Raw genomic sequence first — 26,522 nt, 5'->3', positions numbered from 1 at the left:
GGAATGTTAAACCCGTTTTATTCCGCAATTTCGCCGGCCGCCCCCGGCGCGGAGGCCGGAACTCGCGTCCCGGAAGCGGCGGCGGCGTCAGCGGGACATGGCGGCCTGAGCGCAGCGCTCAGCCCTCTCTCCGCTCCGCAGGTGCGCGGGGGCCGCGGCGCTCGGGCCGGGCCGGGCCGGGGGGCGCGGGGGGACGGGGGCAGCGGGGCCGGGCCGGCCGAGCCGGGAAGGGCGCTGCGGACGCTGCGCGCTCCGTCCCGTCCGGCGGCGGGGCCGGGCCGGGGGCGCCGCGAGGGTGCGGGGACCGCTCCCCGTCCGCTGCCGAGGCGGCCAAACCCCGGGCCTGGGGCCGCGCCGGCACCGAGCGGGGAGCGCTCCGCAGCCCCGGTGCCGCTGCCCAGGAGCGACCGCCCCGCGCACAGAGCGCTGGCCGATCCGAGCCGCGGGCCGCTCCCCGGGGCCCGGGTGTGACACGGTGTGACAAGAAGCGGGCTTAGCCGGGCTAATCCCGGGGGGGCCGGGAGCACACGGGCTCTGCCCGCGCTCCCCGCTGGAACCGCGGCGCCCCGGCTCGAGCAGCAGCCACCATCGCGCTGTCCCTGCTGCTGCCGGGCTGTCCTGAGTGAGCGCGGGCAGGTCCGGACACTGACTCTGTTAAGGGGTAAATGGTGAAATCTTGCATATAAATTGATTTCTTTTTTCCTTTTGCTTTCGCAGATCAGAAAGTGTCTGCAGCGCGTTGTCAAGATGCAGTATTCCCATCACTGTGAGCACCTGCTGGAGAGGCTGAACAAGCAGCGAGAGGCCGGATTCCTCTGCGACTGCACCGTGGTCATCGGGGAATTCCAGTTCAAAGCACACAGGAATGTGCTTGCCTCCTTCAGCGAGTATTTTGGGGCCTTTTACAGAGATGCATCTGACAACAACGTTGTCTTGGATCAGACTCAAGTGAAAGCTGATGGATTCCAAAAGCTCCTGGAATTTATTTACACGGGAAACTTAAACCTTGACAGGTAACATGCTCTTTAAGGGGAATAGGGAAATGAACTTTGTGGTAAGGCAAAACTGGATTTTTTGTAATGAGGTCTGGAGAAAGAAATAGCAGTGGATGTGATGAATATTAACAACTTGAAGTTCACCTGTTTGTATGCTCTAAAATACCCTATGATATGTGAGTGCCAAAATAAAGGTATGTTGTCTGATATTTCACTGACTGATAGTTTCAGTCTTCTGCTGTTTCTGTCTGCTTTGGGGGAGATTAAACATCCTGCATGATAACCAGGAGAGGGAAGGACAAGTGTTGTGTGGGGGTGAATTACAGTAGTTCTTTTTTTCCAAAAACACACAGGAACTGTGAATGTGGTAGAGACCTAAGTTTGAGGGATGGATGAGGATAGGCATGGTTTTAAGAGTCACATTTGTTAAAATTTGCATGATCTGTTACTTAAAATTTTATATTACATTGCCCAAAGGGAGTCACAGAAAAAGTGTTTGCCCTCATTACTACATTGACTTTGTGCCTGTTGTGTTGCTTCACATACAGTGAGGATGATTTTTTCTTTGGAGTGCCTTTTTCTCAGCAAAAGAGATGTCTCTCATGAGGGAGGTGTGGCTATGTAGAAGTACCAAGTCCAGGATTTTTTACTTCTTTCTCAATGTCTGGTGTCAAATGTGGGCTTAAAAACTTTTCATTTCTGAAATGTGGAAACTCACACTCAGTAATTTAAGTACACAGATGCATGGTGGTGTTTTTAATTAGTGTTTTAATTTTTTAGTTTTTAATTGGTGTTTTAATTTTAATACAGGCATTAACAGCAGCAGAGCTGAAGTTAGTGATTGGTGCTTTGCCAGTTACATATGAGCAGAACTGTGCAGGGTTCTTGATGTCCATCTGTCCATCTTGCACTCACATAGTACAAGATACTGAAACAGTTGTACTCATATGGGGAGTAATTGTGGCAAGTTGTTTATTGTCAGAATAAGGTTGTTTACCACAAATCTCTCTTTAGAGGGCTGTAAATCCATAAATGCACTCATGGTACATGTTGCCACCTTTTCCAGATAATTTTTTCCTAAACCATCAAGGCATGTGTGGCAGGAATTGAAAAACAGAGTGTAGTGGTTTAAATGAGGATTTCCTTGTATTACTGGTTTCTGTGTGCAGCTGATACAGAATTAAGGCTGTTTGCAAATCGTTTTATAAAACAAGATTAATACCTACCATGGAAGTGCTGAGGTGAATGCACTGCCAGTGAATTACCTGAGACCTTGGCCAGAAGGTTTATGAAATGGTGTTTTATGTGTTTTATTTTCCAGTGTTTTATCCCTTTGTGCTGTTAATTCTGAGCTGTTTGGACCAACAAGCCCATGTTTGGCCTCACCACCTTACAAGTTGACTTTTAACTTAAAATTCTACAAGAGGCTTGTAACTAAAATAAAATGCCCAGTTTGAGGGTCTGCAGACCCCACTAGACACAGACCTGCAGTTCAGGAATAAGTGACATTTTAGAGCCTTGTGACACTACAGCACTGAGAAATTAAATGTTGCTGTGTGTTCTCAAAGTTACGTTTTCTGACAGTATAACTCTTCTGCAGCTCTGTGTCTGTTTGTTTGATACAGTTGGTGCAGAACAAATGTTTGCTTTGTCCAGAATGTTTCACCCTAGTCTTGTTTCCTTGCAGCTGGAATGTTAAAGAGATTCACCAGGCTGCCGACTATCTCAAAGTGGAAGAAGTGGTCACTAAATGCAAGATCAAGATGGAAGACTTTGCTTTTATTGCTAATCCCTCTTCCACAGAGACATCCAGTATCACTGGGAATGTTGAAATGAACCAGCAGACCTGCCTCCTGACTCTCCGAGATTACAACAATCGGGAGGAGAAGGAAGATGCTGCTGCTACGGAGCTGGTTCCACCCCAGGCAAAGAAAGCAGCTTTAGAAAAGAAATCTCCTCAAGCCAAAAAGCGAAAGAAGAATTTCAGCCCCCCCAAAAGCACGGAGAATAAATCCCTACACTATCAGAACGAGGTGGCTGAGAACACATCCTTTGAGATGTTTTTAGATGCAAATAAGCTGGCCACCCACATAACAGAGCAGGCTGCCCAGGGCAGTGATAACTCAGAGCTGCAGCTGGCAGCGGTGGTGGAGAGCGAAACGCTGGCGGCACAGGACATCCTGGCCCAGAGCATGGCAGCCAAACAGAAACGGGGGAAGCCTCAGCAGAGCTGTGCCCTGAAGGAGCACTGCATGTCCAACATAGCCAGTGACAAGAGCACTTACCAGCTGGAGAGCTCGGGGGAGGAGCTGGAGCAGAAGTTCTCCAAAGCCAAGCCGGTGTGCAACACATGTGGGAAGGTGTTCTCTGAAGCCAGCAGCCTCCGGCGGCACATGAGGATACACAAAGGGGTGAAGCCCTACGTGTGCCAGCTCTGTGGGAAGGCCTTCACCCAGTGCAATCAGTTGAAAACACATGTAAGAACTCACACAGGTAAGCCACTGGCCGTGTCTCATGGGCTGTGGAGGCCTGGGATCACACACAGCCTGGAAATGCAGGACTAGAAAGATTCTGACTTCTTCCTCTTGAAATCTTGTCTGCTGTCGCTGTGCATGCAGGGGTAGACCCAAATAACATGAAATGTTTCAGCATTTTTCAGTACTAAATCGTAGTTTCAATAGCTGGAGAGGACTTCATTAGTCTGAACATTTTGATTTCTGGAAAGACTTAGGAGAGCTGGCTGCCCTTTAGCTCTGTAGAGTGGTGGAGTGCCCAAAACCCACTGTCAGTAGAGCGTGAAAAGTGAGCTGTACTTGATACAAGATTTTCTGTTGCTTTTTTTTAAACTTGAAAACTTAATATATGTTTGAGAATAAGAGTGGGGAAAAAATTCAGTCTTATAACTTGTCCCATAGGGTCTTCAAAAAAGGTAGGAGGTTGGCTGAATTGCTACAACATTTGGGATTTTATTTCATAGACGTGCAGCTGGAATGTGTGATGGTGTTATATTCTCTGCATTCAATGACATTACCAGGAGCTTATGTCATATCAAGCATCCAAGAGAAATCACTTAGGAGCACTTAAATATTTTAATCCAGTATGTCTGACTTAAAAAGATGATGAACAATTAATTGGGAAGATGCAGGGGAGAAGTCCTGTGCTTGTCTTTCCATATGTTCTGTATGTTGGAAAGTTCTGAGCAGAGGTCACAGTTTTTCCAGGAAGCTGTGAAAATGTTGAGGAACAGCTGCAGGAGAACATCCTGCTCTTCCTGTGACCTAGGGAGAGAGTTTCAAATTCTGTCAGCCAGGGTCTAAGCAAAGATTCACACACGAGGTGGAGCTTGATTGCAGGATTCAGGGACAGTGCTGGTAGGAATGCTGGCTGTACTTTGTACCTCTGAGGGTATTGTCCTGGGAACTTTTGCAAGAGTGGGGAGAGAATTCCATGGTGTTGGTTGCTCAATGGCATGCTAGATGTCTTACACTTTTACTTTTGAAGTTATTATGTACCCTATTTACTCATGAGATTTGATTGGGCACTGCACAGAGTGGCAGAGAAAGGCATTTTTATACTTTCCAGGACTGTAGAGTTGCACAAGCCCTTACAGGAGACAATTCACCTCTAAGAGGACATAAATAGTCCATAAATAGTACCATTCTGCACCAGACACTAATGAGAAATTAGGGAGCACTAGACTGTATGTTGAAGACCTGTTGCTGTTGGACAAGCAAGAAAAAGCAGATGATTTGTTAATTTTAAATGTTCAGAATGTTAAACAGACATAACCAGCAAAGACTCTGAAACTGAAGTGGCAGCATTCTTAAAATAATGTGGAGAAGCTGTCACTATTAAAAACATTACTACTTTTTTTTCCCCCTCCCAAACATAACATGTTAAAAAATAGTCCTGTTATCCTCTGTGTTCTAGCACGTTCCACTTCAGTGGACTGATTACAGGATTTTCCAAGATGTTGTTTGTAAGAAGTATTAGAACAGACACCTGAGCTTTGGTCAGGTCATGGATTGCAAAGCTTTCTTATGTAAATACAGAGAGCACGAGGGTGTTGTTTTTCACCAGGGGAGAAGCCATACAAGTGTGAACTGTGTGACAAAGGCTTTGCCCAGAAGTGCCAGCTGGTGTTCCACAGCCGGATGCACCATGGAGAGGAGAAGCCTTACAAATGTGATGTCTGCAACCTGCAGTTTGCAACCTCGAGCAACCTGAAGATCCACGCCAGGTAGGCACAAGTGAGATCCTGCAAGTGCTTATCCTTGGGTTTATTTAAACAGAAACATTTACTCCAGTGTGATTTCTGCTTCTTTTCTCATGGGACTTCTCTCACAGTGCCTAACAGAATAATTGTATGGATGTAGTTGCTCATCCTCATAAAGGAGGAGATTTATGCTGGATGAATGTATAGCCTGAGTCTGGCATCCTTCTTTTAAACCACTTGTAGCACCAGAGAGGAGAGAGTTCTGTGGTGGGAAGTGAGGGAAGTTCTCACTGCCGTCTGTGTGGGCCTTTTGGCAGTTTTGGCAGGAGCAGGAATGATATTCCCATGTTAGGAATCATCATCTTACATTTCAGTACCCTAAAGTGCAGAGCATGCTGAGTTCCTGTCACCTGAGCAGGGCCTTGGTTCAGTTCAGCTGCCGTGGGAGCCACGGATGTGCCGTGAGTTCTGCTCCCAGGACCTGGTGCACTCACACCAAGCTCAGTTGTCACCTGTTTGCCGTACCCCAGAGCAGTGGCAGGAGGAGCAGGGGACAGAGCCCTCCCTGCAGCTGTCCCCCAGGCTGGGTGCTGCTCATGTGTAGCATCCCATGAATTCTCCCCTCTTGGTCAATCCCCAAGCCCTCAACCCTGGTAACATTAACTCTTCACCATGGAGTCATCCCTCCCAAAGGGAAAAACAGTCTCCCCATGGACTTGGTGTCACAACTTCCTCGGGTTTCTCCTTCCCCTGTCACTGCTTGGTACCCCTGGTGGCCACCCCCTACCCCTGGAGACCAGGCCCCTCTGCCCACCCCTTCCCCTTTATAAACTGCCTGCTCCATGGGGTTTTCCTCTTTCCCCGGGTTTGTCCTTCAGTGACAGTGTTACCCTGCTGGAATAAACCCTTGCAAAAGAGCCTTTCTTGCCTCTATGGCTGAGCAAGCTGCGGTGAGAGTTGAGTGGAGATTTGACTGCATTGCCTGAATGTTCACTCAGCCTTTCGACAGGAGAGGCTTGCTGGGGACAAGAGATGGGCAGCAGCACCCACCACTTCCACTGCCACATTTTTACTCCCAGCCGTGTTCCGTGTCGTTGCAGGAAGCACAGCGGGGAGAAGCCGTACGTGTGTGACCGCTGCGGGCAGCGCTTTGCCCAGGCCAGCACGCTGACGTACCACGTGCGGCGGCACACCGGGGAGAAGCCCTACGTGTGTGACAGCTGCGGCAAAGCCTTCGCCGTGTCCAGCTCGCTCATCACCCACTCCCGCAAACACACAGGTACCAAGGGCTCCTGGAGAGGGGCACGAGCCAGAAATCCACCTTGGCATTGTCACCCAGCTCCTTCCTCATGTTGTTTTTCCTCTGATTCCAGTTTTTGTCCCATTGGACATTATCTCTGTTTCGTTTCGTTTTGTTCTTGACGTGTGTTCTGGTTTATGTATTTGTCCTAGGTTGATAAGGAAGTGAGTTTTTTGGGAGGTTGTAGTCAAATTAATCAGTGCTCAGATTTGAATATTGGCACCTGGTGTGGCCACTGAAGACATGGATACACCTCTGAGAACACAGGGGGTCAAACCATGACAGTATTGAAATAACAATGTGCTTGTGTTTCCTTTAGGAGAGAAGCCATATATCTGTGGCATTTGTGAAAAGAGTTTTATTTCCTCTGGAGAGCTCAATAAACATTTTCGGTCCCATACAGGTCAGTTTTCAGACAAGCTGCTTCCTGCACCATAAATTATAGTCCACTTTTACACTTTTTCCTTTAAAATACACTGTATTGGTCTGTACTTGAAAGTAGAACAGTTTCCTAATTTATGTATCTCTGGGTTAACATAATGTAAAGAAAATATTCATTAACTTTTTAAATTGCCTTCAGAGTAGTATCTGTGCCACAGCGTAGGTGTTGATGTATGGTTGAGGCTTTACTTAAAATGTTTGTGTCCTCTTGCTTTGTTTTAAACTATTATTTTGGAAATAATTTTATTTTAATAGAGACACAAACAAAATAAGAGTTACAAAGTTGTATTTCAAAGTAGAACACTGAAATCTGTTATCCTATGTCTCTAACTGGTTTTTTTCTACATCAAAATTGTTCTCACTGCCAAATCAATTTTTTTCAGGTGAAAGACCATTTATCTGTGAAATGTGTGGAAATTCCTACACAGATATAAAAAATCTTAAGAAGCACAAAACAAAAGTTCACACAGGTGAGTTCCTTGTGCAAAGAAAGGTTAAGAAACCACATCAGCTCTTTTTCCTTCCATGCTGAATAAATATTTTTGCTCATCCAAGTCTAAAGTTAGAAAACAAAGGAATTTTGGATAGTAGTTGTTTTTAGGGCCAAAAGCATCTATATCCAGCCTTGTTCAGCACTGGCTCCATACTCCTTGTTCTCTGTCCATCGTTGTGTATTGACCATAAATGCCTTGCCTGTGTCATATGGAACAGGGAATAAATGGTGTCTGTGTACATCTGGACTGGGAGGGAGAGGGTGAGAAAATGATTCCTGTGCAGAGACAGCGTGGAATTTAGGAAAGCCCCAGTGCAGCAGGAAGCCAGTGCTGAGGGCAGGGCAGCACTGAGTGTGGAGAGGGCCTGGCAGAGCTGGAGGGGTGATCTGGGAGAGCTGCCAGGGCAGGCCAGCTCTGGAATACCAGCTTTGCAGCATGCTTTGGTAGAGGAAGGGTCAGATGTCTGATGTGGCTTAGTCACAGAGCCATCCAGGAGCAGTGGCTGGCTGCATTCCAGCAGAAAGGCAGCAAGGAACCCACTAAAAGGGGTTCAATTAGGAGTAGAAGGTAATTTTTTAAGTGACTGGATAAAATCTGTAATGCATCCAGCTGGCATGGAGTTAAGAAATGTTGTCTTCCAAAGAAGCTTACAGACAAATGATACTTTGTACACTGCTGTTTCAGTTAAAGGAGAACCAGAATTCAGGCTTGCATGTGGCTCTGGTTCGGAGACTTTCTGGGGTGGAAGGAACATCTCCAGGAAACTTCCATGATTACATTTTTTCCAAAGATATTTTGTTCACTGTGATGTTAAGGGTTTATCTTCTGTATCATGCCAAGTAGAGATCAGGTTGGAATGCATCATCCTTCCAGCTGTAACACTACAAGCAGCAGCAGATGTGATTGCCAATGTTTACACTGTACTTACAGCTGGCCTGGCTTTGCAGCACATGGAAGCACCAATATCGCAGCTGCCCAGGCAGCCTGTGACACACCAGGTGTTGGCTCTGACAGTCATTGGAAAGGGAATTCACAGCATCTCTGCACAAGCTTTTGAACATTTCTTTCTGGGTTTTTTTTGTTGTTGTTTCCACAGGACCTGAAACTTCTCCTGATTCTACTGCACTTGACAATTCTTTCAATGAACAAGAATCCATTCAGAGCCAGAAAAGTCCTTTATCAGAGTCCATAGATGTGAAACCCTCTGAGATGTCTTTAGCACTTCCTCTTCCCATTGGGACTGAAGACCATCAGATGCTGCTCCCCGTGACAGGGAGCCAGTCCCCTTCATCAGAAACATTACTGAGATCTGCTGTGACAGGATATTCAGAACCTCAGTTCATTTTCCTGCAGCAGTTGTACTGACAGAGCAGTGCAGAGCCATCCAGGTAGTTTGGTAGTGAACTTGGAAATGTTTGGTAAGATGAACACAAACAACCAGTCATGCTCTCTGAATTGGACTTGTTCTTTGTTTTCCTGTGTGTAAAGACACCTGTAAGGCATTTCCATTGTGCAGTGCTGGACTGTGCTAATCTACAATCAGATTTCTATTTGTGATTAACACTGATTTCCAGGAGATGATTCCGGCAACACACCTGCCTTAAGAATTCTCTGTTACATATGTTAATGTACTTTGGAGTTCTCTTCCCATGTTCCTGCTGATTTGATGTGTCACAGTGTCATTTGAGAACAGATATTTTAAGCCATAGTTGATAGTTTAGGAAGAGTAACCCAGAGGTGTAGGGAGAAATCATAATTTGGATGTATTAGTAAGCCTGCACTGCAAGGTGCTGGAGTGGTCCATGGTGAAGGCAGGGCAGTGCTCTGCTGAGGTGCTTGCATAGATTTGCTGCTGGCTGCCAGAAGTGCCATCTTCAGGTGGAGCCTGACCAGAGGGAAAGGTTTGGGTGTATTTTCCTGACAAGAAAAGTAAAGGAGGGGTAATTTTTGTCTGAGGTGTGGCAAGTGGGAGGGTCCTAATGGCATGGATACTTCTGGGTCTTCTTTACAACAAATTGCCTTTGTTTCTTTGTTTGAAGTGAATCCAACATTGTTGTATCTTGTCCCAGATTTATTTTTCACATCCTTAAAACACTGTGGGTTTGGCACAAATAGCAACAAAAGGAGAACTGGGACATGCATGTAGTAGATGAGGCGAAAAGATGCAGTGAGTTAATTAGTGAGGCATGAATCAGAGGCTGATAATCCTTTTTTTTTTTTTTTGCTGTAGCACTGCTTCTTGTGCTAGACAAGAGGTACAAAAGAGGAGATAAATCCCACCCTTCACTGTGAAAATAATAAGTGAACACTAAATGAGGAGGCATTGAAGAATAATACAACAGAGCAGATTGATATTCTTCCAGGAAAGATTTTGTTAGAGTTTGACCGATTTGTTTTAATTAAAGTCTTTTGTATTGTTTTACCTCTCATGTCACTTGCCCACAGTAACTGCACAAAACTGATACCTAGCAAGGCCCAGGTAAAGACAGGCTTTATTACTAGCAACAGACATATTTAAAAAGCAACATTTTAATGTCTTGGTAGGGTCATAAAAGACTAGGTGACAATAGAAGTACTTTTCTACTCCATTTTGCCAGTTTGTGCCATTAACAGTTGTAAGCATTATTTATGTAATCATCAGACAGTAATGAAACAGTCATGATACTGTACCAACAATGCATTTAAAGCTGTCCTTTGTTGGTTATTTACTTGGTGCTAGCATTTATTTCCACCGATGCCTTTGTCCAGACGCTGATAAATAGAAGAGCGTAGAAGATACCTCTTAACTGATTCCATTCTACGTGGAGTAATAATTAATTTGCACCTTAATTAAACAGACTTGTGAAAAATTTCTTGAAGGATCTCATTTAAAGAGTCTGAAAATTGTCCCTTGACTCCTGAGTGTGACTGTAATTTTTTTTTCTTCCTCCATGTTTGTATTTGTAAAGTAATAGACCTTTTGCTGCTTTGTGTTGATCATTTTTGTATGGGGCATGTCTATAACCTGCTGCTTGGTCACATTTTATGCTTTAATATACGGTAGATTTGCTGATGAAGCCTACCATGGCCAGCAGGAGTACAGCCATGTTCAACAGGAACATCCCTAATGGAGGAGTCACTCCCACTGTCCCCACTGGAGATAGTTATTGCAGGGCCTTTAATTCCCCTGCTTGTCTGTCCCACAGCACTTATGAACAGCTGATGTTCATAATGCTGGCAAAAGACAAAGGATAAAGTTCTCTGGTATTTTATTTTTGGCGTTTCCCTTTGTCTTCCCTCTTGTCTCTTTCACTTCTGTTGTTGGTGTAGCCCCTGAGGGATTCCTCAGCCTTTTAAGACTGAAGAACCACAAAATTGGGATCTTGACTGTGTGTAGCTTGTACTAAGCTTCCTCCTTGCTGTCTCTCTCTGAAAGTAGAGCAGAATTCTTGGGATAGACATAGGTTTAGTCATGAATACTGAGAAAGAAAAAGCTGTACAACTGATAACTTGCATATTTAAACAGCTTTGGAAGACAAACTAATGATATGCTGCTGATACCTGAGGAAAAGCAGCTCAGGATAAACATCCAGGATAAATGACCAAGAGAGAGAATAGCTCTGGAGAGAAACCTAAACAATAACTACATTCCTACGTAGAAAATGCATTCCATAACAGTGTTTGTTTAGACTGGTTTTATATTTCTAAAATTATAGCTTATTACTGTATTCTTAGATTTCAGACTTTTTTAAAAAATACAGTGCTTAGATTTATACAGGATTTGTTTAGATACTTATAACAGTAACAGTTGCTTTATTAGTCATTTAGTTTTCTTTATAGACAAGAAGATATTCATTATTTTTTACAAGACAACAATTTTAACCTTTCTTAATAGAATACACAGGCTTGTAGTTTTGTCTTGGAGCAATAATTTAGTGACCCTGCACTCTTGAGTCCCCATCTGAAAATCTTGATTTTTATCCTCATCTTTCATGAAGATATCTCAGCTGCTGAGGTATGATCTCTACCAACTGTATTCATTTACTAGAATATAGATTTTAAATAAATAAATATATATAAATATATATATATATATATTTGTAGGTGTGTTCAGGCTGTAGGTCTGAACCTACACCTGTACCTTTTGCCAATAGATGCATGGAAATCAGCTGCACATGTAAGTCCTAGGCTTAAGGGTTCTGGGTTCATTTTGAAGTACAAGGCTTATAACAGTATTGGCAATTTCTGTAAGGGATTAATATGGGAGAGCATGGAATCTTTTTAGGCATGTGTCCTTGCAAAAGAAAATAAGGAACTTCAATAATTCAACGAAGAGTAATAGAAAGAATATGACATGTTTTGCCACACTGCTGTTTCAGTCAATTTTGCACTGAAGTTGGTGCAAGTTTTGCCTGAATAGTTTATCTGCATCTCTAAGTCTCTAAATTGACTGTTTGGAAGTACTTAGGTGAGAATTGCTCCTTGTATCACATTTACTTCTAAATTAGTGCCTCCCAAGTGGGCACAAATGACACACATTCTGAAATCATGTGCTACAAAACAATTTTCAAGTACAGACAAGTCCCACATGAAGGATTTCAGGGCTGTGATCCCAGAGAGGCTCAATAAGCCTTGCAGAACTAAGTTCAGATAAGGACTAATAACTGATTTTTTTTTGGTTAAATTATTTTTAAAGTATCTGCCATGTATATACAATTTTTCCTCTGTTATTTGTATATACCTCAACTCTCAATTTTATAATCCCCTGGGAAGGGAGGGAGTTGTACATATTTAGCCTGAAGTGTTTTATGTTAGACTTTAATAAACTTGTTTTATAATTTTCCCTCACCTTGTGTCTCCTGTTTATAATGCAAAGGGTAGCAGCAAAAGCAGGAGGGAACCAGTCAGACACAACCCCTGTCCCCACCCTGGCACGAGGACCATGGGGGGCCCCTGGAGCCCACATTAGAATTTGGGGGACTCTGCTGCACCCCTGCCCTGCTGGATCAGTCACTTGCCTTCATTGGCCTCCCCTCTGAAACTGGAGGGAAAATGCTGCCTTTCAGCAAGGTACAGTGAGGTCTAAAAGCTGAAAAATTGGTTTTCAGAGCAGAATTATGCTTGCTTTAGCCTTTGAATAACTCAGAAGAACATGGCAAAAAGAATCTAGCCTATGCAAATTCTCTCATTCCAAAGAACACAAGATACATCTTCTAAGAATTTCAGGGTCAGAGGAAGGAAGAAATAAAAGTCTCTGGCACAGGCTTCTTTAAGCAATGCAGGGTTTTGCACAAATAATTGTTTTAGTTTGCAGGAAGCTGTTTATACAGAATTTGGTAGGAATTACTCTGCAGCCCTTTCTTACAAAGGAATATCAAAACTGTAACACATGAGCTGTTTTTATGGATATTGTCAGTAATGAAGAGGGCTTTATGTGCTGAACAAGCTGCTGTTAAACAAGGGTTCAGATAGAGTGCAAATACTTCAAACACATATACCAGCACTTTTAGATGCCATTTTACCTGATATATTTTGACTGTGATATTGTTGCCATCTTATCACATCACTAAAACCAAAATACTTCTGTTGGTAGAGTTGGGTACCTGTTACCACCTCAGATTAACAGATGTCATTCATGCAAGTAAATTAAGACTTAATTTGAGTAGTGAAATTAGACTGAACTTCATATACCTGACAAGGGAAGGAAAGATACATAGAAAAAATACCTGTCTGAGTCTTGTAGTGGTGTTTTTAGCAAGAAATTCTGTCACTAGTGTGTCAGTACTGACACTATCAGAGTGGCACCTGCAATGATCCAGAGCAACAATACACAGAAGGGTACCAACACAGGCTTATCTAATTATTTCAAAATTTAGGAATTTGGAATTATTTTAGGAATTTAGGAAAAATCTGCTCATAGCAGATTCTTCTCAAGCCACCATGTTTGGTGTATGCCCAACTTTAGTTCTTGTTGCTGCATCCTTCCTGCTGAATAAGAGTTAAAATACAAGCTCCTCTCTAGAGCTGGGTGTTCACAGGGTGATGTATGGACTTTGTGCTCAACACAGTGACTGCAGGCTGGGAGGGCCCTGTGCAGGTGTGCAGAACAAACATTCCTGCTCTGGGCTTATCCCTGAGGATACCACAGGCTCTTGGAGCAAGAGCCTGAGTAATTTGTGTTTGGGGGTGGGGGCAATGGAAAAAAAAACAACAAACCAACCAAACAACAACAAACCTCCAACTGCACCAGCTCTCAGAATTGCCCTGGTCATTTCAGCTGGGGAAGAGGTGTCCAAATGTCTTCCTGTTCCTACATTACCACAGTGATAATGCAGAGTCAGAACAGCAGCAGTTACACTGCTGCTTCCCAGTTATTTGTACTGAAATTACTTTCTTACATTTTTCTCCTCGTGCTTTGCTCTTGTACATTCACAGATCATTCTGGTACTTTATGCTAATATTTAACAGGCACATTTAGGGGGGCAGAGAATTGCATTCATGAAAGGCTTGGAGCAAACCTCTGCTGCCCTGTTTGGTGACTTTTTCTGTTTAAGAACATAAATTAAGTCACTTCTACAGGAATGAGCAGAGTGAATGGAAAAAGGAAACCAGCAGAGTGATTCCCAAACTTACACAAAGTCTGTCCAAGCCATTACACAGTGTTTACCATTACATGCATGTGTTGTCTTACTCATGTAGGAATTGTCACAGGGCTATAATGATACAAATGTTTTTAGGCAGTTTTCATGAGATGAGAAGAAATGATGGCATCACATTTGGTGGTGGTTTCTATGTGTAGTGTAAGAAACAAGTATGTGCTACAATTTAATCAAGTTTCTATGTATATCCCGGCAAAGTGGGTTCCCCAGCTCAAAGTTCTAGCATGGCCGTGCCTTAGTGCTTAAGTTCACTTACCTTGATTTCAAAAATGTCACTACTGGAAGATCAAAAGGATGCAATTGCTAAGGAAAAGGAAAGAGTTCATGGAGAACAGTGCTAACAAATGGATTTACCCAAAGCTCTCAGCTTCAGCAGGAATCTGACTCTGCAGGATACCTGATCTGCTGCCCAGCAGTAGTCCTGGGTGTTGCTTTTGTCAGTCTGCTCTGCCTGGGTACAAACCTTTTCATAGTTACAGACTTTTAATAGAAGGAGCATGACTTAGTAACAAATTTTGAGGTCATTTCTTTGGATACTTTCTCTCTGTTGCCATTTCAAGCAGGTGTGGATTCCTCCTAGACTCAAACCCAAAAGAAGCAACATGCAGCAAGTGTGATACTGATACAACCTATTTTACTAGAAACCAGGTAGGGAAAGCTCAGGCTCCGGGAGGGCTCCGGGAGGGTTCCAGGGGTGCCCCGGGGTGCAGGATCGCTCACAAATACTCCGAGACAGGGACGATTTCCAGGCTGGCGTTGGCGGCGCCGGGGGCCACGGCAGCGCAGCGCGGGCTCCAGTAGCGGTGCTTGGCCAGCCCGTGGGACAGCTCTGCCAGGAGAATCTCCCCGTCCACCTTGTAGGGAGCCACGTCCGTGCAGTCCGGCTGCAGGCGCTCCACCGCGAGCAGCTCCGAGAATGCCTGGAATGGAGGAAACCGGGGATTTAACAAGCGGGGCTCCCTTTGGGCTGCGGTGAAGGCTCTCACATGGCACTTCGTCCTCCCAGAGGCTCATCCCAGCACCGCCATATCATAACCACATTAAAAAGCCCAGATAAATCAAGTGTCTCGTTCACTAATTGCTGGAGTCATCCCAACAATAGAAAGACAAATTAGAACAATTGAAGCCCAGCCTTTTCAGATGAGTTCAGAGCCAAACACTTACTGCACAGGTGCTTCTGTCAAGTTTGTTCCCCCAGATGTAAATATGGGAAAGTGTCATGTTGGAATGCATTGCCTGTGCAAGAGCTACAAGTCCTTTGCCAGTTATATTGTTGCTTACAATGGACAACCTAGAAAACAGAGAAAACGTGTGCCAAACCATAGAATTCCCATCTCTGGGTTAAAAAATAAGAATTTAACAATTTAACTAATTTAACAATTTAACTAATTTAACAATTAGTCTTATTGTTATATATAATATATAGAGAGAACTTTTTATTTATAATATAATAATTTATTTGTATCAAAGCCAGTCCTACTCTAATATCCTTTTCAGGTTGCCAAAGGCAGCTGGCCTCTGGACTTGTTCTATTTCTCAAAGCACTTTCCTGACTCTTGCAGCCAGGTTGTTCACTGCTGAGATCTTCAGTGTCAGTGACTTTGCTGCATGGTGTCCAGGTCTCATCTCTAGTCTGCTTTGAAGCCCAAGCCTTGGCATTTATCCAGGCTAAGCTTTGATCTTTGTGGAGTGGCAGTTATTTTTATATTAGTGAACCTGCGAGGCTTTCAGAATCACCTCGCAGCCGCCACCTCCTCAGTCTGCTACTTAAAACTAATGGCTTCAGGTAACACCTTTGATCAGCTTTCATGTCCTGCCGGCGGGGGTTTAACACGGCTGCAAAAGACACCCTGATGGAGAGATTACAGCTCTTCTGGGTTCACCCGGAAGCGAACTTAAACAGAGGATTTTCTTAAGTGTTGGAAGATCAGAACCAACAAATATAGTGCCTTATCCCAGCGTGGAATCTGATTATCTCAAAATTCTGAAGGCCTGCAGCTCTTGTTTTCGTTTGCGCACCACCGGGACCTGTGCTTCAAAGACGCAGAAAGAATGAGCAGATCAATCGCCTCACCCTCAGAGTGACTGTGAAAGCTGTGAGAGCTCTGAGCACACCTGGGGCTCACCTCCAGCACCCCAGGGTGTCTCACAGGTCTTGGAGCAGCTCAAACGGCAGCAGACGCAATGCTTAAGTAAAGAAATCCCACCCAATCTCTTATGGGCTTTTTTTCCCCAAGAAGGAAAAATTGTCTAAAACATTTGGGACTTCCTGACTTTCCTATTTTGATCAACATGAAGACACAGAGCTGTGATGCATTTCAAAGTGCAGGTTTCTTACCTGCAGTCTCTGGGGGAGCTGTGCCAGTACTTACGCCTTCAGAGTCCTGTTCCGTGTGGCCAAGGCCTCACTCAGGTAAATGGCTCCAACATCCTCTATTCTGTTGGCATCAAGATCCAGGATCTCCAGGGTTTGGTTCTTTCTTAGTAGCTCTCCCAAAAATTTAGCACCATCACAGATTATGTTATTACTGAAAGAGAGATGCACGTTTTAATTTTTTTTTTTTTCAAGTTGCTAAGAAAATGAGTTTCTAATGTGCCACATTTAATCACTCTCACCAGCTAAGGTCAAGGTATCTCAGGGTGGAGTTTTCATACAGGGCATCACACAGTCGCTCTACACCAAAGTTTTTCATTTCATGTTTGCCCAAATGTAGTTCCACAAGAGAAGAATTACTCCTCAGCATCCGAGCTATATGAACTGTGGTCTCTTCCTAGAAACATACACCCAATTTTATTAATCTGGACTTAAGATACAGTTGTGCCTCAGTAAAAGGGAGTTATGCAACTAACTGCAAGATCTGGTCATCAGTAGTGTTGATCTTTCTATTCTGTATATTGTATAAAAATAACCACAAAACAACATGTTATGATAAAGCTAAAAATTAAAAAAAAAAAAAAGAGAAATACTATAGAGATACTTGCAGTTTTACAGTACTGTCTACATCCCTGCAAATATCAGTGAAGCATCAACATTTAATTATGTCTAATCAGTTTCCCTCCCTGCTATTGCTCTTAAAAAACTGAGTCAATCTTTCCTAACATTTGAAAGTATTTTGTAATGATGCTAATTATTTCATACAAGAATTAATTGGTCACAGTTTTTACTTGATCTTGGAGATCTTTTCCAACCTTAAAGGTTCTGTTAATTGTATGCAAAAGAACCAGGACTTCTATGGGAAAAAATATGTCCTGCCACTCTAAGACAAAGGAAGTTTGTTCAAAGTTGTCCTGTTTAGTTCAGAAAAAATGTCCATAAATACATCAGTACTGAGTTGACTTATGCCCCTCTCTCTGAGCTGACTCCACAGTCACTCACACACCTGTTGGCTGGATAGCAAAGGACGATTGAGGTTTATGGCTTTGAGTGATTTGTTCTGAGTCAGGGCTATGGCTGTTGCTATCAGACACCGTAGGCCCTAGAAATGAAAATAAATTCTTTAGAGAAACATGTTCAGTGTATAGATCAAGCTACCAAATTGCTATTACTATTATTTCTGCCTTCATCTACTCTGGAGGTAGAGAGATGGGACTACTGCAAGCAACTGCTTACAGACACATAACAGATTTTCTGATAATACCAATGCCAACTGCCTATGGAATAGCAGAGTGAAATTAGACTAAGCAGTACCAATGACTCAGCAACTCAGAGAATAAAAAGCAAGAATAATGGATCTGAAAAATACTTGTCCACTCAATTGATCCTATATTTTGATTTTCCTCATTTATGAAGCAATGTGTGTTACCCTCAGATTTATCCACCAGGTAAATTCATATTTAATATGAATCGGGCAAATTCAGATTTTTTTTTTAATATCCTTCTAATTTTCCCTCTATTTTATATTTATGCTACTTTTCAAGTAGGCTGGGCTGTACCCAAAGCCATCTCATTTTAAACTAACTCTATCAATTCCCTACCAAGCTTTTGAATAAATCCTACACTGCCTACACTTCCCTTGTTCATGTATTCATAACACCTTCACACTTTCTGAGGGTTATTCCCCCTTCTGGCTCAGAAGCAAATTCTGAATTTCCAGGAGACAAATGTAGGCTTTTAAAAGGAAGCCACAACCTCGTGAGTCTCTATGTGCACAGTATAGGAAGTCTCAGTGCCCAGCACCAGGAGGAACCACATTGTCCAAGAGTAAATTGGGTGCTTTTCTACTCAATTCAGCACTGCTGTGCTTATGTCCTTTATGGGCAAGCTCTGAGAGGAGCAGCAGAGCTATGGGATGAGTGACTTTCAGGGGTTGCAGCGCTGCTCACTTTAGAAGGAAAAGATTCTCCAGGGGAAGAGAAGTCCATTCTTCAAAATGAATTGTACAGGACTTAGCTCAACAGAAAGGAACAGCAGAAAAAACCTCAGAAAATGTGCAAGCCAAGCACTTGAGTTCCTAGAGAGACACAGTGGCTCTAAAATATCCCCAGTTCTGACTTCACAGGTGCTTTATGCAATGTGCCTTTCCCAGCACACATTGCAATATTATATATTCTGTTACCTCTGGCTGTCACAAAATCAATGACAACAGATGGCATTTCCCCCTAATTAAGCACTGCAGGACCCTTGTAATACCCTTGAAGGACTTATGTCTTATTGCTGATAATTTTACTGGGTTACTCACCACATCACAGTCTCCAAGATCCAACTTCTTTAAGGTTGAGTTGATTTTTAGCATTGAAGCAAAAAACATCCCACCTTGGTTTCCTATTCTGTTTCCAGTCATTCTCAGGTGCACAAGACTTTGATTGCTCTAGACAAAATTTTAAATATGTATATATTCCTTTAAGATGGCCTGGAAAACAACACTGTCCTGTTTTTTAATGTGAATTTTGCTGGTTATCACACAGAGACAAAACAACCTTCTGGAAGAATTGCGTCCAAGTGATAACACTGGCTCAGCTCTTGGCTCAGGCTCCCCTCAGGGGCACCAAATATGAGAGTCTGCGAGCAAAACTGCTCTATTTGAAAACTTCTGTTTCTCCCAAGTTCATGAATTTCATCACACTCATGAAAATAATCCAGGCAAATATTTCTTCCTAAATTGGCATCTGAAATGCAAATTGCCTTAATACTAATTTAAATCTGGTAAGCCTTGTATGAGCCCAGCATTGTACATCTACTGCACAGCCTCAGTGTTTTGGGAGCCTGTCAAATTTAGTTGAAATCAGTTCAGGGTTCAAAGACTGTGAAGGAGGAAGAAAGAGCTCATGTGAGTCTCCTTTCACAAACACAACAAATCTTACACACAAGCCTCATTTCCTTGGGAAACCACATTAAAAATAACAAACTTGAGTTTGCGGTGCTGCTGTAAGGCAAAGTTTTGAAAACATGTCTCAGACATCTTGAATCAAGACAAATATTGATGTCAAAGTACAGGCAAATTTAATTTAATTTTTGGAGGAAAAAAAAATGAAAAAATGATGGCATTATATATCCTGTAGCATAGCATTTTTCACACAGAAAAACCCAGCTGCAATAGTTGTGCTTTTTTAGACAATTATGTCTTTTTCTAGATAATGAATTGTTAATGGCAGCACAGCGCAACTTTCTCTTGTGTGAAATCTGATTTCTGTAGTGTGCCTTGGGAAACCAGGCAATCCCTGTGACACAGCAACATGCTGAATGGAGCAAAGACAGAGGCTCCTTTCAGCCAGCTCTGATGTTGGCAGCACAGCCAGTACTGGTCATCAAAAGCAAAAAGATTAAAGGAGATGCCATTGCCTAAATCTCCCAGGCAAATACTCACATGGAGTGCTCCTGCTATCAGCTCTGCCCCACTTGTGCCAATGTCATTGAACATCAGGTTCAGATACTGCAGAGTGGAGTTTTCCTTGGGAGCAAACAAAGCAGGAAGCAATAAAAGGTTTTTCCCAAAACACAGCTGTATTTTCAAAAAAGGAGATACACATACAAAACTCTGCCCTTTGCAGCATTTCAGGCAGTTCGTGAGTTGGAGAAGTAGTTAAAGAATCCCAAATTATGTTAGGTGATGAGGGCAAGGCATAAAATCTGTCATGGGGAGAGCCCTCATGGGGCCTGAGGAGCCACTCAGGAACCCTGTGCATGAAGCAGGTGGCCAAGCTCAGATGCACAAATTCAGGCATTTTGTGAACCTAACAGTGCCCCTCAAATTCTAGGAACACAGGCACAGGGTGACAACTCACTATTTTCCACCTGTATCCCAGTGCTTACAATGACAAAAAGGCTGCATTAAAATTCCCTATGTTTAGGTCTATAAAAAAGCTAACAGAGATTATAAAATAGCTGAAGCAAAGGCCCTGCATACGTGACACAACCATTACCCCCTTTGTTGAATTGAACTGTGAGCCTAAAAGCCCCATAGTTTATTCCATCATTCTTTTCTCAGGAAAATATCCACAGCCAAATATCCAAAGCCAAATATCCAAAGGCCTTCTACCAGAAATTAAAAATCTCCACAGAGAATACAATCTGAGGTTCTAGTGATAGTCAAAGTTATTGGAATTTTGCCGAACCACCTCATTCTTGTCCCCAGAATAAATATTACTATGGACAAATAAATTACAAGTTGCTGAAAGATAAACATCTCTTGGCACCTGGAGGAATACTGCCATGGACTTTGCTCCAACATCAGTCAATAAATTATAGGCAAGATCCAAACCTGAAAAAGATGAAGAATAAGGAACGTGACAGATGCATATCTATATTGATCTCTGAACAAAAACAAACAAAGATGAACTAAGGCTGAAATCAAGACTGATGATGTTTTCTTGTACTAGCACAGCAATGTCAAACACACAGGGAAAAGCCTTACCTGTGACAAAGGCAGCTTGGCCCAAGACAGAGACAAGAACTGCAAGATCATCATCTGTAACTCTCGGCACAGGCACCAGATGATCATTTCCAGCTAATTTTAATGTGATTCCTTTTGTACTTCTGCAACAACATAAAAATGTAAGCACATGGGGAGAAGTAAAATGATAGAGAGAAATGAATTCTCTCTCCAGATCAGAGGTGTGCCCCTGCCTGCCCTCCCTGGAGCTCTTGCACAGGGTTATCTGCTGCCTCTGCTTTGGTGACACCACCACAGGTGATGTGGTCCAGGCAGTACCTCAGCACTGCCCTTTCTGAAGGCACTGCTCAGCACTGAAAGCAGGAATAACCAAGATGAGGGGAAGGCAGATGGAAATAAAGATTATCTCAGAGGTTACCTCATCATCTTCTTTTTAATTGCCCTCTTTCCTTTATTTACTTTATCCTGCCCTCAGGATCAAAACTTGACACAAACCATTTCATTTTCTCAGTTTTTTTCCCCCAAAAGGACAATTAACTTTAATCCCAGCACCATCCATGAGAAGAAGCAGTACCCAGACCCTTTAAGAGAGAGAATTTAGGTGGTTAATAACTTGGCAGGATTCAGAGACAACTCAGGGAAGCATGACCAGCTGGAAGGTAACTGGATGCAGCTGAGGCTTTTTAAACAGGAGTGAGACACAAAGAAGGGAGTTAGGATGACTAAACACTGGATTTGGCTTCTTTGGGGGACAGAAAGGCACCGTCCTGTACATTTTTCACTTTTTTTGATTTCACTGCTTGTAAAGCTGCCCAGAAAGGATATATAGCTACAAACTTCTGCCAAGATGGTGTCAAGATGAGTCAAACCAGAACTTCAGCAGTAAATGTTAATTTTGATTTGTGTTTAAGCCTGAAACTGCATGAACTTTGTCATATTTCAATTCCTCATCCTGCTACCCTGTTTAAGGCTTTCAGAACCATCTGAAACACCCCATTTGTTATTTTCTTACATTTCATCCTTTTTATCAGCTTCTTGAAGCACACGAGCAATGAAGGGGTTTTCAGGCTGGCTCAAATTTTGACAGGCCTGCACGTAATGCAGGTGAAGATCTGCAACAACCGACATGACCTGCTGGAAAACAAAACCAAGTGTTTTGGCAGCCTGGCAACCAGGAGGGATCTGCATAGCAATACAAGTGGGTTCGGTCTGGAAAGGGTTACAGCTTGTGGTTTGGAGTAACAGATACAGGAAAAGCATGAGGAAAACCGTGGGTGTGTTTTCGATGTGCTGTAGTTGGTTAGTGCTAATTATACCAAGGCGGGCCATTCACTTCAGAGTTTAAATTGATTATTCTTCTTCCAGCTCAGCGTATTCTGTAATAAACTCAGAGATAAAAATATCTGAGCTAACAGAGAAGCGATCCCTGTGCAGCTGAGCCCCGCAGGCCTTACCTGAGCCATGCCCACCTCTCCCGTGTCCCCAGCTCAGCCTGCGCTGACCGGCCCGCCGTGAGTTCGGTAACCGGGCTGCTCCGAGCTGAGCTCGGTAACGGAGCCCGTTGCCAGCGAGGGTGTCCAGAGCCCGTTCCCAGGGACGGTGTCCCGGAGCCCTGTTCCCAGGGAGGGTGTCCCCAGCCCGTTCCCAGCGAGGGTGTCCCCAGCCCGTTCCCAGGGAGGGTCTCCCTTGCCCGCTCCCAGGGAGGGTCTCCCTTGCCCGCTCCCAGGGAGGGTGTCCCCAGCCCGTTCCCAACGAGGGTGTCCCCAGCCCGTTCCCAACGAGGGTGTCCCTTGCCCGTTCCCAACGAGGGTGTCCCTTGCCCGTTCCCAACGAGGGTGTCCCCAGCCCGTTCCCAGCGAGGGTCTCCCTTGCCCGTTCCCAGCGAGGGTCTCCCCAGCCCGTTCCCAGGGACGGTGTCCCCAGCCCGTTCCCAGCGAGGGTTTCCCTTGCCCGTTCCCAACGAGGGTGTCCCCAGCCCGTTCCCAGCGAGGGTCTCCCCTGCCCGCTCCCAGGGAGGGTGTCCCGGAGCCCCCCGGGGTCCCTCCCCTGCGCGGGGCTGAGGCCCCGGTGCTGCTCAGACCCTGAGCACGGAGTTGGTCTCCGAGGAGCCTTTGTAAAGCTGTCCATGGTTACACGGATCAGCTGCTCCTTCAAAGATTCCTGTGCTGGCCCTTTCCAGCAAATAAATCCCTCTGGTGATTTCACCGCTGCCCTCCTGGGCAGGAAGGGGTGGGCTCCATTTTCCTGCACTGCAGCATCGCCAGGAGCTGTCTGTGCTGGGTCTGTCTCGTAATCTCCTGCACAAACTTCCCCCAGGTTTGAAGAATCTCCCTGACTCGGGGCGCTCAGACTGTCTGGACAGCCTGGGGGAGATCCCACACCAGCTCTGCTGCTGGGCCTCCCTTTCCCGTGTTTATGTGAGGAACACCACATTACAAACTGCACCTGCATCCTCTACCAGGTTAATCAGTGTCAGGATGCTAGATCTGACTGAAAAACGCTTGGATGCTATTCCTAAAGGAATGTGCACTATAAAAAATGTATTTGTTCCTTTGTTTCACTTTATATTTTATCGATACCTCCTTTTGCACAATCCAAGTTCTCCATTACAACCAAGTGTCACTTTTCCCTACCACAGTGAGAAGGGACATTGCACTGGTACACGCCCAAGCCTGGGTTCCTCACTATTGCTGACATCTCAGAATTCAGGCAGAAAAAAGCAAGAACACGGAAACACTGACCTTTGTGTTGAATCATAAAGATGGAATCCTGACTGGAGGGACTGCTGCAGTTTTTCACATCATTTTGTTCTGTGTATGCTGGGAAAATAGGAGCTGCATTTGCACAGAATCAATATGTCACAAAGTGAGCAAAGGGCAATTTAAAAATGGATGTGATATTGTTAATGTCTTTAACTCCATGAACATTTGCTGTTCATTTGATAATGAACAATTATGCACTCTTGGGCTAAGGTAAGTGTAAGAGTATTCATGGACATCCTTATTTTGGGCCACAGAATACACTTTCCTTTTTATGTAATGCAATGCTTTTTTCCCAAAGATTTGTTTTTCACTGGTGCAGTTTTCTTCTTGAAGGTTACATTTACAGAAGTAGCAATTTATGCAAAAGACTCACTTTCAGATTTCATTAATTTAAATTGCTCTCTGCTGCACTGTGCATACAAAGGAAATGAAGAAGCAGACTAATGTTTCTGCTAAGAAATAAAATTAAACCCATAAGAAATCTTTCCTGCACATGAAACAACATAGATGTCTTTGCCAAAATTTCCAACATACTGTGAGGTATAATGTGACATTAATGAGCAGAATATTCTGTGTTCATCTATCAACAGTAATGCAGCTCCACAGAATTTTCTTGGGAGATTTCTTCCCTAAAAACAAAATTCCAATGATTACTATTTAATTGACATAATATATCTTTTTAATGACTGTGTCTAGATACCTGTGGAGGTGAAGGAACTGAAAATTTTAAATGCCTTAACCTTTCTGAAAATAAATTCAGTATCTTTCCAGAGGAGATGTTTCTCCTGGAGTCATTGGAAAGATTATAGCTGGGACAAGATAAAGGAATTAAATGTCTGCCAGAAGACATAAGCAAATTGCAGGCAGGAACAATAGAAGGGCCAAGACCTTGTTCTGCTGCTATATGGAAATTCCACAGACTAACTGCTCCCAAATGCAGGACTGAAGGCACTCTTAATCTCTTTAGGTACCTGGTGCAGCACCAGGCCAGAACTGTCAGAACAGGAATAATATCAAAGCTCAGCATCTAAAACTCCTGTTGTCTCTGTGTTTAGTAATGATCCCAACAACATCACAGTTTATAAACCTTACTTATGCACTTTACCTCCAGAAACGATCAGTACCTTGGAAATATGTTTGGAAATATGGAGTAGGATTCCAGACAGGCCACACACTTCTACCAGGAGCTGCATTACCATCCTGTCTTACAGAGCTGTAAAAAGCTGTTTAAAAGTATCTCCACACTTTGGCAAAACTGTTCACTGATGTTTTGACAATCTGCAGTTACAGCACTTTGAATGGCTGCAAGCTGGCAGTGCCTTAGTGGTACTGCTCATCTCTGACATGGCTTGGTGACATTTGGGATGTGTCTGTGTATGGCAGGCTTATTTGAAAGCAGTGGGTCTGCAGGATGCAATTTCTGCCATGATTCTGGTTCTGACACATCATAACTCCTTTGTTATTAAAAAGAGCCATGACAAACATGATATTGCTACAATTCTTGCGTGCCAAATCTATGTGCAACCGTGTCTTTCCACAGCACTTGACAGGCAGACAGCTGTTCGTCCTAGACACAAGATGTCCTTGTCTAGTTTTTATTCTGTACTGCTCAGATACCCTTTAAGCCCCTGAGTTTCATCTGCAGTATACACAGAGCATCGAGCTAGGCTGTGCAGGTTCAAAATGCAGAGTGGGTGGGAGCAGAACCCTTTGTTCAGTTCAACTGGCTGGTCAGAACTGCAGTGCTGCCCTCCCTCCCCTTGCCTCAGGGAAGGTGGTGCATCCTGAGGGAGCTGATGAGGAACCAGAGTTCCATCTGCAGGTAGTGCTCTCTGAATCTGCATCCAGGGCATGGGACTCATTTCTGTTTGGCTCTTGATTGATACTGAAATCTCATTAATATGCTCACTGGCAGGAGAGAGCTGGGACTGCAGCAAAGTGGGATGGCTCTGTTCTGATTTTCCATTTTGCTGGGTAACTGAGGCTGTTTTGATTGTTTGGAAACGTCTACTGAAATTTTTTCACCTTAAATGAAGGCAAAGAGGGACAGAGAGAAGGATGAATCAGAAACTGCCAAGGAGGAAATCATTGGAAGAGAGATTTCTGGGCAGATTGGCAGATTAACAAGATTTTTAGTAGTGGTGATAAAAGGAACAAAAGCTTTTTAGTGGCACAATTGGCATGACAGAATAATAAGAGGGCAAAGACTGAGCAGGGGGATCGGGGGCAGGGGAGAGTTTGCCAGCAGTGGGTCTGTCCTGGGCTCTGGAGCTGAGAATGAGGAATCCAGCTATGAAAGAACAGGAAACCCCAACACTGAACTTGAGTTCAGTTAGGAAGATTTCAACAGAAAGTGGACATTAAACATAAACTGGAGAGAGAGGTTTAAGAGGGAAAGGATTAATTCAGAGAAATTCTCACAGAACAGATAAAAGATAAAATTTCCAGTTGGATCAAAGGTGGATTTGAGGAGGAAAGCTGCATGAAGACAAGTGATAAATAGAACAGGTTGGTGAGATGCTATTAAACAGACATGATGGTTTTTCCTCATTAGAACAACTGTCCTAGCTTAACTCACTGCTTGAAAATCTCTCTTGTTAGCCCTAAATGAAGCAGGGGTTCTTTGCTTTATTTCAGAGGTTTAGGATCCCACACAGCAATTCCCTGCTGCCCCTGGCCAAGAGACTCCAGTTCAACTCACTTTTCTCAAAGCTAGGGGAGCCAAGTGCTCTTCTCCAGTGGAACTGAAAGTGGAACCAGGAACTCCAGGGTGACTCTTACATGAAATTATGGATTAAATGATCAATAGATATCAGCACACTCAGCTGCTGGTTATAGCCCTGAAC

General features: G+C 43.8%; 2 protein-coding genes across 6 annotated transcripts; one reads left to right on the top strand and one right to left on the bottom strand.

The window, feature by feature from the left end:
- Positions 1-24: 24 nt before the first annotated feature.
- On the top strand, positions 25-12,273 carry MYNN (myoneurin). Of its 2 annotated transcripts, none has more exons than XM_071438098.1 (8): positions 25-141; positions 723-1,013; positions 2,683-3,488; positions 5,076-5,235; positions 6,312-6,490; positions 6,831-6,914; positions 7,336-7,422; positions 8,543-12,273. In XM_071438098.1, the coding sequence occupies exons 2-8, from the start codon at positions 748-750 to the stop codon at positions 8,809-8,811; spliced, it is 1,851 nt and encodes a 616-aa protein (XP_071294199.1). In that variant the 5' UTR covers positions 25-141; positions 723-747; the 3' UTR covers positions 8,812-12,273. The 2 variants fall into 2 exon arrangements, with proteins under 2 accessions (XP_071294199.1, XP_071294197.1); XM_071438096.1 differs by having other exon boundaries at positions 27-141; positions 718-1,013.
- On the bottom strand, positions 9,922-23,093 carry LRRC34 (leucine rich repeat containing 34). 4 transcript variants are annotated; one of them, XM_071438099.1, is made up of 11 exons: positions 22,369-23,088; positions 21,927-22,048; positions 20,936-21,057; positions 20,718-20,782; positions 19,889-19,972; positions 18,764-18,892; positions 17,465-17,560; positions 16,701-16,855; positions 16,457-16,612; positions 15,249-15,375; positions 9,922-15,004 (listed from the first exon to the last, which is right to left on the bottom strand). In XM_071438099.1, the coding sequence occupies exons 1-11, from the start codon at positions 22,375-22,377 to the stop codon at positions 14,801-14,803; spliced, it is 1,269 nt and encodes a 422-aa protein (XP_071294200.1). In that variant the 5' UTR covers positions 22,378-23,088; the 3' UTR covers positions 9,922-14,800. The 4 variants fall into 4 exon arrangements, with proteins under 4 accessions (XP_071294200.1, XP_071294201.1, XP_071294202.1 ...); XM_071438100.1 differs by having other exon boundaries at positions 21,927-22,045; XM_071438101.1 differs by lacking the exon at positions 15,249-15,375 and having other exon boundaries at positions 22,369-23,093.
- Positions 23,094-26,522: the final 3,429 nt, after the last annotated feature.

This window comes from Agelaius tricolor, unplaced genomic scaffold (assembly GCF_023055355.1).
Source record: "Agelaius tricolor isolate 1412-34295 unplaced genomic scaffold, bAgeTri1.0.p SCAF_12, whole genome shotgun sequence".
In the NCBI taxonomy this organism is placed as follows: Eukaryota; Metazoa; Chordata; class Aves; order Passeriformes; family Icteridae; genus Agelaius; species Agelaius tricolor.
This window is presented reverse-complemented; position numbering and strand designations above follow the sequence as displayed.

Bases quoted from the DNA above. Each gene is read 5' to 3' on its own strand.
- MYNN (XM_071438098.1), top strand. From the start codon at position 748: ATGCAGTATTCCCATCACTGTGAGCACCTGCTGGAGAGGCTGAACAAG. The intron at 1,014-2,682 runs GTAACATGCTCT...GTTTCCTTGCAG, and splicing joins GGAAACTTAAACCTTGACAG to CTGGAATGTTAAAGAGATTC. The intron at 7,423-8,542 runs GTGAGTTCCTTG...TTGTTTCCACAG, and splicing joins CAAAACAAAAGTTCACACAG to GACCTGAAACTTCTCCTGAT.
- LRRC34 (XM_071438099.1), bottom strand. The intron at 21,058-21,926 runs GTAAGAAAATAA...ATGTTGTTGCAG, and splicing joins GCTGATAAAAAGGATGAAAT to AAGTACAAAAGGAATCACAT. The intron at 18,893-19,888 runs GTGAGTATTTGC...AATTTTGTCTAG, and splicing joins TGATAGCAGGAGCACTCCAT to AGCAATCAAAGTCTTGTGCA.